This window comes from Neofelis nebulosa, chromosome 7 (assembly GCF_028018385.1).
Source record: "Neofelis nebulosa isolate mNeoNeb1 chromosome 7, mNeoNeb1.pri, whole genome shotgun sequence".
NCBI classification, from domain to species: Eukaryota; Metazoa; Chordata; class Mammalia; order Carnivora; family Felidae; genus Neofelis; species Neofelis nebulosa.
Window position 1 is genome coordinate 130,606,317 of NC_080788.1, and position 13,619 is coordinate 130,619,935.

Genomic DNA, 13,619 nt, shown 5'->3' on the forward strand with positions numbered 1-13,619 from the left:
AGAGCATTTGTTGCCTGTTGATTTACACTCAGTCTTTTGAAACTGTGTTTGCTACTTTCAGTGAAAATTCTTCTTTTTCCTTAGCACCTTCCACTAAACCGTTCTTCATAATCGCTAGTTTCCTGGAAAGGAAGCATACTCAGTGCGGTATTCAAATAAATAGGAAAGGGGGAAAACATTGCCCTCAGTATTTGAAACGCCTCTTGTAAAAGCAAAACCTTTTGTTCCTAATATTTAGAGACTTATAAATGGAAATGGCTAATGACCTGGAAACATGGGCTTGTTTCTTACCTTCTGGAAACTAGACTATCTCAGGGAGAAGTAGGCAGAGTTGGGGAAGGTGCCTTGCCATCCAAGTTTTGTTCCTTCTCTTAGCTGGGCTGAGTTTTACCTCTTGATCCACCTTACAACCTGCTTGGTTCCTTGTACAGCACTTTTTGAATCTCTTCCCTTTCTTGTACCTTTTTATCCTTCAGATCATTACATAGACAGTCTTTGTCCTGCAACGTTTTTCCTGATACCCCAAGGACTAGGTGAGAGCTCCTTACACAGTACCCTAAGTTTAGAACTCCTTATACAGTACTGTAATTCCCTACTTATTCATTTCTCTCCCCTGACTTAATCAAGCTCATGAAGCCAAAACCTACATCGCTTCCTCCTAAGAGTGTATCTTCATTCTAATGCCCAGGCCAATAAATATTGGTTGAATAAATGAATGAAAACCATGCTGCATTTTCATGTTTTTTTGTTTTTGGTTTTGGTTTTTTTTGGTGTCCATGGCAAGAAGAATTTTTAGGTTCTGTTTATTAGAAACCTATGTTTGATTTCTTCTATAAAATTAGAATAATAATGCTAACCTTCTAAGGTACTTGTAAGGTGGTGTAGGTCAGTGATTCTCAATTGGGGGTGATTTAGTCACCCCAGGAGACATATATTTGACAAGGCCTGGAGACATTTTTGGATGTTCACGGAAGCTCCACCACAGAATCATCTGGCCCAAAATATCAGTAGTGCTGAGGTTGAGAAGTCCTGGAGCATACAAAAATGCATAGAACTTGAAAGGTTCAAAGCGATTTTATTTTGCTCTATACGTTGGAGTTCACCTCTTTGGACAACCTAAATATTAATAATTACACAGAGAATAATAGTTTATATTTATTATGTTCTTGTAGGTATCAGGCAACATAAAAGCTTTTCACAAATACTATCTTATTTAATTCTCTCAAGAATACTATGAGATAAGAACTATTATTATTGTCATTTTTCAGGCGAGGAAAGGAAGGCATAGAGTTTAAGATCCTGCAGCTACTCTGTGTCAGAGGTGGGATGAAAAGTCAGGGGCTATGCTCTTGACCATTATACTGTACTGCCTTCTCTATGGATGGAGTCTCCAGCTTAAGGTCTAAAAGGATTTCTGCCCTCAGTATTCGGTAGGAATTCACACTGAAAATATGGAGGAAATTTTAGCCTATTTAATGAAAAAAAAATGTCATCATTGCCTACATGTTTGTAATTTTACACTTGCACTAATTTGAACAAAGATACAGTAGACGGGCTGACATAATATAGGCTGTCGTTGATCCAAGGATTACAACAAATCTATTTGATGTAAGTTTGTGGGATTCCGAAGAAGCTCAAAGAAAACCCTGAGAGTTTGTTTTCATTTAGAATTGAACTTGTCATAGCTGATCAACACATGGTGATCTCGATGGGACTTTTCTCCTCTTAAGGTGGATAAGCAGTGACAGTTTGCCCCATGTAATCCTATTAGGAGATTTCTTCGGGACCACATCCGCTTCTTGCATAATTATAAAAGAACCACTCGTAAGGAGAGTTCGGAGGCCAGAGAGCAAAGCCTGGGGCAAAGGATTGGCTGATGGGGCTTTTACTGTTCTTACAGAAGACACAGTTCAGGCAAGTGGAAAATCTACAATTTGAAAACACGATAGTGTCCCGGTCTGTACTGAGTACTTTGCTAAGCTCCCAGTGATTATTAACTTTGAGGCTGTTAGCTGAGGAACTTTCCAAATAAATTCTGCCATCCTCAAGTATCGGCTAATTGTTTCCAGGGCCTTAAAACTTAGACTGTAAACTCAGTTAAGAAACATCTATTCTCTTTATTTAGGAACTTAGAACCCTGGGGTAGCTGGTTTTCTATCTTAGGAAATTATTGTGTGCTACTATCACATGTTGAAGATACTTGTGGAATGCTAAAAAATGTGTTAGGTTCTATCCTTTGGTCTCACTGTCCTGCCTCCTGTGAAGATCAGATGCTAATAACACCAAACAAATATTTATTCTTTTTTTTAAATTTTTTTTAATGTTTATTCATTTTTGAGACAGAGAGAGACAGAGCATGAATGGGGGAGGGTCAGAGAGAGAGGGAGACACAGAATCTGAAACAGGCTCCAGGTTCTGAGCTGTCAGCACAGAGCCCGACGTGGGGCTCGAACTCACGAACCGCGAGATCATGACCTGACTGAAGTCGGCTGCTTAACCAACTGAGCCACCCAGGCGCCCCACAAATATTTCTTCTTAAATAAATCATGTTTTGTAAAAGTGGGCTCCCCTGATCACAAGTAACTTTGCAAGCTCCTACAGGGCATTAGTGCCTGTCATGCAGACATACATTTTCAAGGGTCTGTTGAGGCCAAGTAACACATATGGTATAACCATTGCACAACTCCACCTCCAAGATGTCATTTATACATAAGATGTCATTTGAGACTGTCTCCGGGGGACGAAAGTGATGAGTATGCCTTATGCTTTCACTCTTCTTGAAGAGTCATTGGGCATCTTCTTCCATTTATTTTATATTTAATAAATTAAAATATTCGAATGGTTAAATGTTACTATGTTTAGGGCAATGCCTCTCAAATTTTAACGTGCACACCCAGGTTCTTGCTAACGTGCAGATTCTGCCTTTCAAACAATTTCCCAGCTTAAGCTCATGCTACTGGACCAAGATCACACTTGAATAGCTAGCTATTAGGGAGCATTGAGATGGCTTAAAAATTTGAAATCTGAGCTTAAGGATGATGTCAGGCTGATGGCATTAAACTAATTTTCCCTATACTATCCTTGGCTGTATTATAAATTATTCTTTAAGTATATAGGGAGATTTTTGCTGGGTTGGAGGGATGGCTCCCGTCTAGTGGCAAAACATATATTTATTTATACGTTGTAACAAAGTAAATAATGTTTGATTTTTAATAAAGTATCATATCTCAATCTGTTTTGGCGTGGAGAAAACTCCCTATATCTCCCCTTCCCTTTTTAAGGTTTTGAACAACAAAACATGAATTTTACTGTTTCAGGTCACCAGTGGCATTTTTTTAGGCGGTTCACAATTTTTTTTTAAGTTATAGAACAAATTTACAATATCCTTGACAGTTAAACAGCATTTGCGGTGTGTTTTTTTTTCTTTTTTAATTATGTTTCTAAAGATAGCTAAGGGAACAATTTCAAATAGTTCCTCTGTGCTTCTAGATATGAGTTGTTTCAATTTCTGTCTTTTGGTGAGAATTAAGAAACTCATAGCTTGCCATGTCCTGTCATGTTGGCTTATTTTGTAAGGAAATAAAATCTGGCACCTTTCAATTATCTGCTTTACCTCTCTGATCTAAAAACAGATGGAACACATTGTAGAGCAGGGAGGCATGATTATCTGTGTATTGCCTTGACTTCCCCAACTGGGTCTTCTATCGTTTCAAAGTGTGCTAAAGGTCTTTCTTTAAAGCGGGGAAAAAAGGGGTGTCCGGGTGGCTAAATTGATTAAGCATCTAACTCCTGATGTCAGCTCAGGTCTTAATCTCAGAGTCATGAGTTCAAGCCCGGTACTGCTCTCCACTCTGGACGTGGAACCTACAAAAAAAAAAAAAAAAAAAAAAAAAAAGAAAGGTAGAAATAAACACAGATGGGAGGAAGGGGGTGGTGTTGAAAAATACCTTATTCCCAATCATGAGTGTGGCAACTCTCAAATCTGTACCTGGAGGTCCTGAAAGAGGGAATAAATACGCATGTATCATGAACTGGAGTTTGGTCCTTCTCCTTAGTACCTTGAGGGTAAGCTGTTTTGATGGAAGACAAAGGTGAAGAGAGATGAAAAATGGGGAAGAAAAAAAAATCTCTCTGCCTTCACGTGTGCTTCTGTGCATTGTGTTTATTCCTCTTCCTTAGGGCATTAGATCAAAAGGACACATCTTTTTAAATGACCGCAGCCGTGCCTATTTTGCATGTAGAAAAGGCTTCACGTTTCTTCTCTCAAGTGGTGTTAGGTACTCAGTCATTTGTTTCATCTTGAAAGAAGATGTGACCAGTTGGATTTGTAGGTAACCATCATTATTGATTCAGTGGATTCAGCAGTGTGCCTTTTGTGCCCTTTCTATTTGGATATTCAAACAGATATTTAAGAGATGGTACTGATTGGGTTGTTGAAGATAAGGTAATTGAATCATGTTCCTTTGTTGAATACCTTTTCAACTAAATTATTGTTGCTTAAAACATCATTTAACGCCAACTCTGTGGCCCTGGCCATTTGGTTCTGGCCATAGTGTTCTTAAAAGGCATCTAGTAACCAGAACTTCATCCATCACTATCCTAAACTGACTTTTTTCTCTCTACTTTCCTCTAACAGAGTGCAGATTGAGCTTAACCAAGAAGTTCATAGTCTGATCAACACTGACCTGATCTACAACATCAGAAGGGAGTTCTGCCTGCCCAGTTGGGCCTCTGTTGACTGCAGATAACTTGGCTTCACTCATTGCCTGTGTGGAAAATTCTCCCTATTGATTTTTTTTTTGTTGTTGTTTTGTTTTTTTGTTTTTGCACATGGAGGACAGTAACAAAGACAGCAACACAGGCTGATAAGAGCAGAGATCACAGGAGAATTCTTTTATTACAGGCCCTTGGGACTTTTCCTCTAGTTGGAGTTCTGGACTTTAACAGAGCCCTTTCCAGTCATTTTGGTTTTGTTTCTTGTTACTTTCCCACCACCTTGTATTTTGTTTCCGTACTTCAGAAATGGGCCTACAGACCACACAGTGGCCCAGCCGTGGGGCTTTTTTCCTGAAGTCTTGGCTTCTCATTTCCCTGGGGCTCTACTCACAAATGTCAAAAACCTTGGCGTGCCCTAGCGTGTGCCGCTGCGACAGGAACTTTGTCTACTGTAATGAGCGAAGCTTGACCTCAGTGCCTCTTGGGATCCCGGAGGGCGTAACCGTACTCTACCTCCACAACAACCAAATTAATAATGCTGGATTTCCCGCAGAACTGCACAACGTACGGTCGGTGCACACGGTCTACCTTTATGGCAACCAACTGGATGAATTCCCCATGAACCTTCCCAAGAACGTCAGAGTCCTCCATTTGCAGGAAAACAACATTCAGACCATTTCGCGGGCTGCTCTCGCCCAGCTCTTGAAGCTCGAAGAGCTTCACCTGGATGACAACTCGATATCCACGGTGGGGGTGGAAGATGGGGCCTTCCGGGAGGCTGTGAGCCTCAAACTGTTGTTCCTATCCAAGAATCACCTGAGCAGCGTGCCCGTTGGGCTTCCTGTGGATTTGCAAGAGCTGAGAGTGGATGAAAATCGTATCGCTGTCATATCAGACATGGCCTTTCAGAACCTCACGAGCTTAGAGCGTCTGATCGTGGATGGGAACCTTCTGACTAACAAGGGCATTGCCGAGGGCACCTTCAGTCATCTCACCAAGCTCAAGGAATTTTCCATTGTTCGGAATTCACTCTCCCACCCCCCTCCTGATCTCCCAGGTACACATCTGATCAGGCTCTACCTGCAGGACAACCAGATCAACCACATCCCTTTGACAGCCTTCTCAAATCTGCGCAAGCTGGAACGCCTGGACATATCCAACAATCAACTGCGCGTGTTGACTCAAGGGGTCTTTGATAATCTCTCCAACCTGAAGCAGCTCACTGCTCGGAATAACCCCTGGTTTTGTGACTGCAGTATTAAGTGGGTCACGGAATGGCTCAAATACATCCCTTCATCTCTCAACGTGCGAGGTTTCATGTGCCAAGGGCCTGAGCAAGTCCGGGGGATGGCTGTCAGGGAGCTGAATATGAATCTTTTGTCATGCCCCACCACGACCCCTGGGCTGCCCGTCTTTACCCCAGCTCCAAGTACAGCCTCGCCAACGACCCAGCCTTCCACGCTCTCTGTCCCAACCCCTAGCAGAAGCTACATGCCTCTGACTCCCACCACAGCCAAACTTCCCACGATCCCTGACTGGGATGGCAGAGAAAGAGTGACCCCGCCTATTTCTGAACGGATCCAACTCTCTATCCATTTTGTGAATGACACGTCCATCCAAGTCAGCTGGCTCTCTCTCTTTACCGTGATGGCATACAAACTCACGTGGGTGAAAATGGGCCACAGTTTAGTAGGGGGCATTGTTCAGGAACGCATAGTCAGCGGTGAGAAACAGCACTTGAGCCTGGTTAATTTAGAGCCCAGATCCACCTATCGGATTTGTTTAGTGCCACTGGATGCTTTTAACTACCGAGCTGTGGAAGATACCATTTGTTCCGAGGCCACCACCCATGCCTCATATTTGAACAATGGCAGCAACACGGCTTCCAGCCACGAGCAGACGACTTCCCGCAGCATGGGCTCCCCTTTTCTGCTGGCAGGCCTGATCGGGGGCGCGGTGATATTTGTGCTCGTGGTCTTGCTCAGCGTCTTTTGCTGGCACATGCACAAAAAGGGGCGCTACACCTCCCAGAAGTGGAAATACAACCGAGGGCGGCGGAAAGACGACTACTGCGAGGCGGGCACCAAGAAAGACAATTCCATCCTGGAGATGACAGAAACCAGCTTTCAGATCGTCTCCTTAAATAACGATCAGCTCCTTAAAGGAGATTTCAGACTGCAGCCCCTTTATACCCCAAACGGGGGCATTAATTACACGGACTGCCATATCCCCAACAACATGCGATACTGTAACAGCAGTGTGCCAGACCTGGAGCACTGCCACACGTGACAGCCAGAGGTCCAGCGTTATAAAGGCGGACAGTAAGACTCTGGAGAACACACACACGTGTGTGCACCGAAAGACACACGAATTACATTTGATAAATGTTGCCCAGATGCATTTGTGCATTTGCATACTCTGTAATTTATACGGTGTACTATATAATGGGATTTAAAGAAAAAAGTGCTATCTTTTCTATTTCAAGTTAATGACAGTTTTGTAACTCTTTGCTTTTTAAATCTTAAAAAAAAAAATAGTTGCTGAAGTACTGTACAGGGTTGTACCATGAGAACCCAATGCCAAGGCTAAGGAGTGATTCTTCCTCATGATGCACATTCACCATTTTACTGTTGAAGCTGTCAGAATAAATTCCTTTCTTATGGTTGGTGGTCAGATGAAAAGGCACATGGAAACGGACTCATCAGGGCAGGCTACACAACATGGGGAAAACAAGGAATGGCCCAGATAGATATCTTTATGCTATTTCTATACTTCCTGGTGTGGAAGGAAAGTTAAAAATTTCAAAGTAGAAGAAAGGAGGTAGTTAACCCTGATTTGACCCAAAGCAGGAAATCTAGAAAGCATCACAAGGAAGCCCGTTCCTGTAAGATAAGTTAACCGAACCCGGCAGAATCCAGAAAATGATGTGGGCTTTGAAAAGAACTTCAAACCCGGGGGTTGGCTTTCTGACTGGGAGCTTAAAATCACCCCTCACGCCTCCCTGATCCTATGTGATAACAGAGTTAGAGACCTGAGTCTGATTCCGGCCATCTTCAGGGACAGATAGGATGTTCCAGCAAGAAAACTCCCTTTAAAAGTGTTACTATTCAAATTATATGTCAGGTTGAATCACATTCAACAGAGATATATTCTAGAATACTTTTTTAGAAGAGGCTAATAAAATAACGGGAAGAATTATATTGAATGGAATTATTTTTGATAATGAGAATTATTTGGGTAGATTCACCGCAGCTATGTCAACATGATATTTAGACCAAAAGAGATCAGTGTTTGGAATATACTAAACTTGTTATTTAAAAACTGTTGGTACCATTTAGACAAAAGCAAGTGATCAGTGATTCTGCTACACTTCATCAAACGACTTTGTTAGTATCATGTTGAAATAGCTTGAATTAATACCTTTATCCCCTTGCAAATTTGTCTTCCAATCACCTCACCTATATTTTCGTAACTAGCCGTTTATGCTAGATTTTTCCCCCCACTCTGCTTAAACTTTGAAAGAGAAAATGAGATCCCAGTCTCGGGTCCACAAAATATCCATATATACTTATACACGTTAAAATGTATACCAATTTTCTCTGCTGATAATTCTATAAGGACATATCAAAGCTGGCTGAAATAATGTATTTTTTTAAAGCAATACTGAGTTTCCACCTTGGACCGATGTTCATCCTATTCCATTTTTGAAATTTCATTTATTCCCTTTCAGTCTTGGATGTCCCTCTTCTTTCGGAATTGTGGAGGGATGATCTATCTTACATTAGTAGGATCACATGGAACAAGTCAGAGAGCACAGGCTCCTTCCCCTAATCTTGGCAGAGTGGGCAAAGAGCAGAGGGCATAGAGAAGAGAGGGATGTCTGTGCTTAATTCTAGATATTTTCAAAGCAATGCCCATTTTCACAAAGTATGTATAACTCACTCCTTTTCATCCCGTAGATGTAGAAGGGCTATCGATCACCTACATTAACTAAAAAAACACACCATTGGAAAATTCCTTTTAAAATCAAATTCTGCCCTGTGTTGTGGATTTCCTTTACCACTGGCCATTTTTTAGGGACCTGTGAAATTGATGTCACACTCATTTTGGCTTTCTCTCTCGCTCTTTCTCTGTCTCTCACTTTTAACAAAATAGAACTGTGATGTGTCTTCTTTGTAAGAGTTTAGGTATAAAACGCTATGCAAGTTTTTCTTTATAGTAAGAGCTTTATTTTCTTTAATAACGTACCCCCCAACTTATATGTTTTAATCTCCCTTGTCCCTCAGAATAAGCAGAACATATAACTGAAGTTATAATGTTGTAGAGGCAAGAATCGAAACGGCAGTCAGTTGAACTGAAATTAGCTGTTAATTAATTTGAATTAATTCTAAAGTGACTTAGGTTTCCATATGAGTTTATTAGCTAGCAAAATCTGGCTGTTGCTTGTTGAAAGTGAATTCCACACAGCAAAGGGACAAGACAGTCTGTGAAGGTGATCAGTGTTAACAGTAAGCCATCTACTATTCAGGACAATGACTTGGGGTTGTGTGTATTTAAACGGATAATTCCCTTCCACTGTTGTCTTCTCCTTGGCTGTGTAGATAAAACTATGTGTTCACATTATGGTACTTTGACTTTTGAGGGGTTTTTTTTTCTCTTTTATCCACAAAATAATCATGCTCATTTATTTATATTGTGTGTTTAACCCCCAGCATCATATTTGGCTGCTGAAACATTTTAGTTTCGAGCCAAGACTGATGTTGGAAAGGTTTCTATGATGTCTTGTGGGATTCACAGAATTATTTGGGGCTTGAGAGGTACAATGAAGTCCTAGTCACGTGAAGGGGCCTCTGCTAAAAGACGTTCCTGAAGAGATAGAACCTAGTTGCAGTCTTTGCTTTGATCTTGCGCACAGTATGACGGAGGCTGCTAAAAATACGATCAGTGTCTCGTTTGTCATAGCATACCTGGGGCTCTCACGCCAGGATAGGAAGCCCATCACGGAATTTGTAATGTCTTACGTGTCTTAGGAAAACTGCTGAATAACCAACCGTCAGTGTTGGCTTAGGCTTTGATTGGCATCTTCAGTCGCGGGAGGTGTGTTTTGCTGAAACATCTACCCTCTAATGGAGCCTCTCTTGCTGCCATTGTTATGTACTTTTAGATTAGCCAAGAGTCACAGTTGAAGATGCAGGCCAGGACCATGAACCAACAAGACATACACCCTGGCTTATAGAATTTGATGCTGTTTGACCAAACAGGCTGACTTCAGATAACACACGGCCACTTTCAGAGCTAGGCAACTGTCACTGTGCAGAGGAAATTCTAAGAGTAAAGGGTGTAGCCGTGATCACACAGATGTTATTGATGGTTATTCATTCCCAGGGTTGTCATTAATACCTGCTTGTTGTGGGGAGATGTGTTTGAACAGGGAGAGGCTCTGTGCTCCCCTCAAAACTGTCAAATACATTGGCAGTTCATCACAACGGATGGCCACAGGCAGAGACAAAAAGTGTGTTTCCCTGCCCAGTTTCCTTGTATGAGAAGTGGAAAACATTCTATCCCCTGAGAAATAATGCGATTTCTAATTACCTGGATGTCTGTTGGAAATATATAAGATATGTTCCCCAAGGTTTAAAAAAACAAACAAACTGTGTTGCTGTATTGTGACCAGTCTGGCAAAAAATACTAATGAAGTCGCTAATTTTAAGGCTCCGTTTCCTACCAGTGCCGATCATGATGGTCTTAGTCACTTCCCAAGATCATAACTTAACTTCCCCACGTGGAGAACCAGCTCTGCATGCGGTGAGCAGAACACCCAATGCAAGCAAAAGTTACAGGGAACGGCTGAGGCAGATCACCTTTTGACAGTGAACTGGTTAGTTTTCATCAATTTCTTTGTTTACAGCATTTTTCTCTACCCTACAACAAGGAGACATTGAGTTTTACGTTAGAACAAGAACAGTTTTGCCCATGATTTACCTTTCCAGCTTCATGGGAGTGCAAAGCAATTTCTTTGTGCCGCAAAGGGCAATACAAATACAAAACAAACAAACAAACAACTCTCCTAATTCTTACTCTTGTCAAAACTGACCTGATGCTCTTTTTTAAAAAGTCAAAATACTAATGAAGAAAGCTATGGCTTACATCCTTCTCTGATTTCTACATCAGGGCCATAAGACAATTGACCACTGGGGGATGCTTGTCACAGAATGTGGAGAGAAAGTTTTGTCCATGTATGATACTGTTGTTACAACAAACCAATCAGATTCTTTTGCTATAGTTTTCATTTTTCTTTTTCTAGAGGCACATCATCCACCAGAAGAGCACAAAGCAAGGCCATCGTAACAGACATTTTTAAACTAGTATGCAACACACACGTACGTGCACACACACACACACAACCACACGCACTGAGGCATTTATGAAGATGTCCATGGGATATAAGATTTATAACTTTTTGAGGCAAGGTGAAGGTGTCACCACTGTCTGTCCCTCTAAGACCAGTATATATTCACCAAAAGTTAATCCCAATGGTTTGTTATTGTTTGAACCACATGTTGATTTCCTTCTGGTTTATGTTTAGTGTGTTCTCATAACAAGGGACTGCAAGGGGCTGGAAGATTCTGCATTGCACGTCCTCTGAGACCTACCATGCCGCACACCTTGTTAACTACAAACTTCACTCTACACTATACAGTACCTTGTTGATATATTCAGTAAAGGCTTATTTTAAAAGAAAACCACATTTTGTTTATCTGAGTAAGTTCATTGGGTTATAGCCAACACTTGCATTGTTAATGTGAAAGAGAAATTGTTAATGTGGAAGGCTTCCTGATGATGCCTGAGGGTGGCAGGAATAAAGGAGGTGATAGGATTTTTCCTTTTCTCCTACCTTGAAGACAGCTTCTGTTTTTAAAGCCATTTAACCTTTTTTTTGTGTGTGAGGGGTTTATATGAAATCTTCATGTTCTTTTCTACTTCCCGACTAACTTGTGTGTTTGTCTGCATATCTTTTCAGTATACACCATACATCACGAATATTGTTTTGTATTTGTTAAATCTGTATTGCTTAGGATAGAGATAAATACGAATGTATTAATCCAGTCAGAAGAGCCCCCCCCCCCCATTTCATAACATACACTATTGGTTTTAAAATGTCAATTTTTCTTAAGAATTCCCATGGTACATTTCTACTTCAGATTTGTTTATAGCTCATGCACCCATACTTCTAATGAGCACTCATGAAAATGTATCTATTCACGTGCTCCAGTTCAACTCGGATTATTCTCACGATTTTGCCAGACCCCTTTCCTCTAACTCTTTAATAATGTATTTGACAGAGATTAAATCAGGAAACAAAATCACGACACTTCAGTTAACTAGTATTAATTATTTGTAGAATCTATGTTGGAAAATTAAGTATGCAAGACAGTGGTCACTGGTGATTTATATTACACTTGGGAGATTTTGTGCCAAGTAATGTCCATGCAACTCTCAGTCACTTTTACCAAGAATTGCAGACTTTATTCTGTGAAGACCAGACCCTTAGTCAAGGAATAAAATTCGTTAAAAAAAAAAGTTTATTACAAGTCAGCATTTGGCTGACTTCAGAAGTTTTGTAGAAGAATAAAATACAGTCTTAGGCAAGTCAAGCACATCTTCTTCCCTGTGTTCCTAAAGAAATCTGTTCACCCAAAGTATTTATTTTTCATGTACCTTCTACAGAATTCTATGTTAGGTTCTTTTGGGGATTCAGAGAAAAACATGACTCTACCACTAAGGAGCTCACAGATTGTGCAAGAAGCTCGTTTTCGAACACATTCCGGAGTCTCAGAGACCATGTAATAATTTTACATTCTCTCAACCTCAACAGAGTATCTAAGGTGACGAAAGAAATAGACGTACTTCTTGATACATTTGATGTTGTATATATTAGACGATCTTGGTGTTTAATAGATGATGCAAAGTGATGGTGCGTTGATGAAATTAGAATTGAATTTGAATCAAATCTTCAAACATATACTAAGTAATTGAACATTTAGGAATTGTGTTTAGTAATTAGACATGCAACTTTAAATTTCCGCTGGGCACCAGAATATAAATTAATCTAAAACAATAAAGAATGGCACCTGACAATTCTTGAGCACCAATGTAATGCCACATTTAGAATGCTTTGATACATGTGGTCACATTTTGTCTTCAACTATGTAAGGTGTTTCATCTTAGCTTTTCAGCATGTAAAACTTCCCAAGAAGTATAGCGATTCGTCCCTGATCATAAAACCTGTGAATGGCAGAAGCGGGCGTTAACCCCAAACGTGATTCTTAGACTCTTAAGTACCTTCTCGCCTCTTAAATTGACTAGCTTTGAGATGGACTAGCCTTCAGGACAACTTCTTTGTCAACAGTTAAAATTTGTGATGATCGAGATATCACAACGTCACTCGGAGGACACATATATTAATTATTGTTTGTGGCAAATCAAGGAAACATTCTAAAAACCTAAAAATATTTGTCTTTCAAATCCCATTCCTGTTTTTTTTTTTAGAGAAATTCTGTGTTTGTTATTATTGGGTGGCTGCACATTTATCTGACTTGAAAGCTTCAGATGGAATCAAGATATGCCTACACCCACGGGGTGAGCTGAAAACTATTAAAAGGACTTGAGTGAGGTTATTTTTAGTAATGAGTTTGTTTCTTACTTGAGAGGTTGCTGGAAGTATTTTGTAGATCCTGCTGAAGATGCTCATATGTCAGAATCTATTAGGCCCTTAGCAAACTGGCTCCTGGATTTACAATTATTTTTCATAGCACAAATAGAAAATGTGCGCTTTAGAGGATTTTGTAGGAGCTTTGTTTTTATTAGTTATATGGAAAGTTAAGGATAAAGCATTTGTAATG

At 40.4% G+C, this 13,619-nt stretch overlaps 1 protein-coding gene across 2 annotated transcripts in view; it reads left to right on the forward strand.

Moving 5' to 3' along the window:
* Positions 1–13,394, forward strand: part of FLRT2 (fibronectin leucine rich transmembrane protein 2) — a 102,420-nt gene extending 89,026 nt beyond the window's left edge. For both annotated transcript variants that reach the window (XM_058739924.1, XM_058739925.1), the window contains exon 2: positions 4,637–13,394. In XM_058739924.1, the coding sequence (XP_058595907.1) occupies positions 5,023–7,005 (1,983 nt within the window). In that variant the 5' untranslated portion in view covers positions 4,637–5,022 and the 3' untranslated portion in view covers positions 7,006–13,394. The remainder of the gene's footprint in view (positions 1–4,636) is intronic.
* The last annotated feature ends 225 nt before the right edge of the window (positions 13,395–13,619 follow it).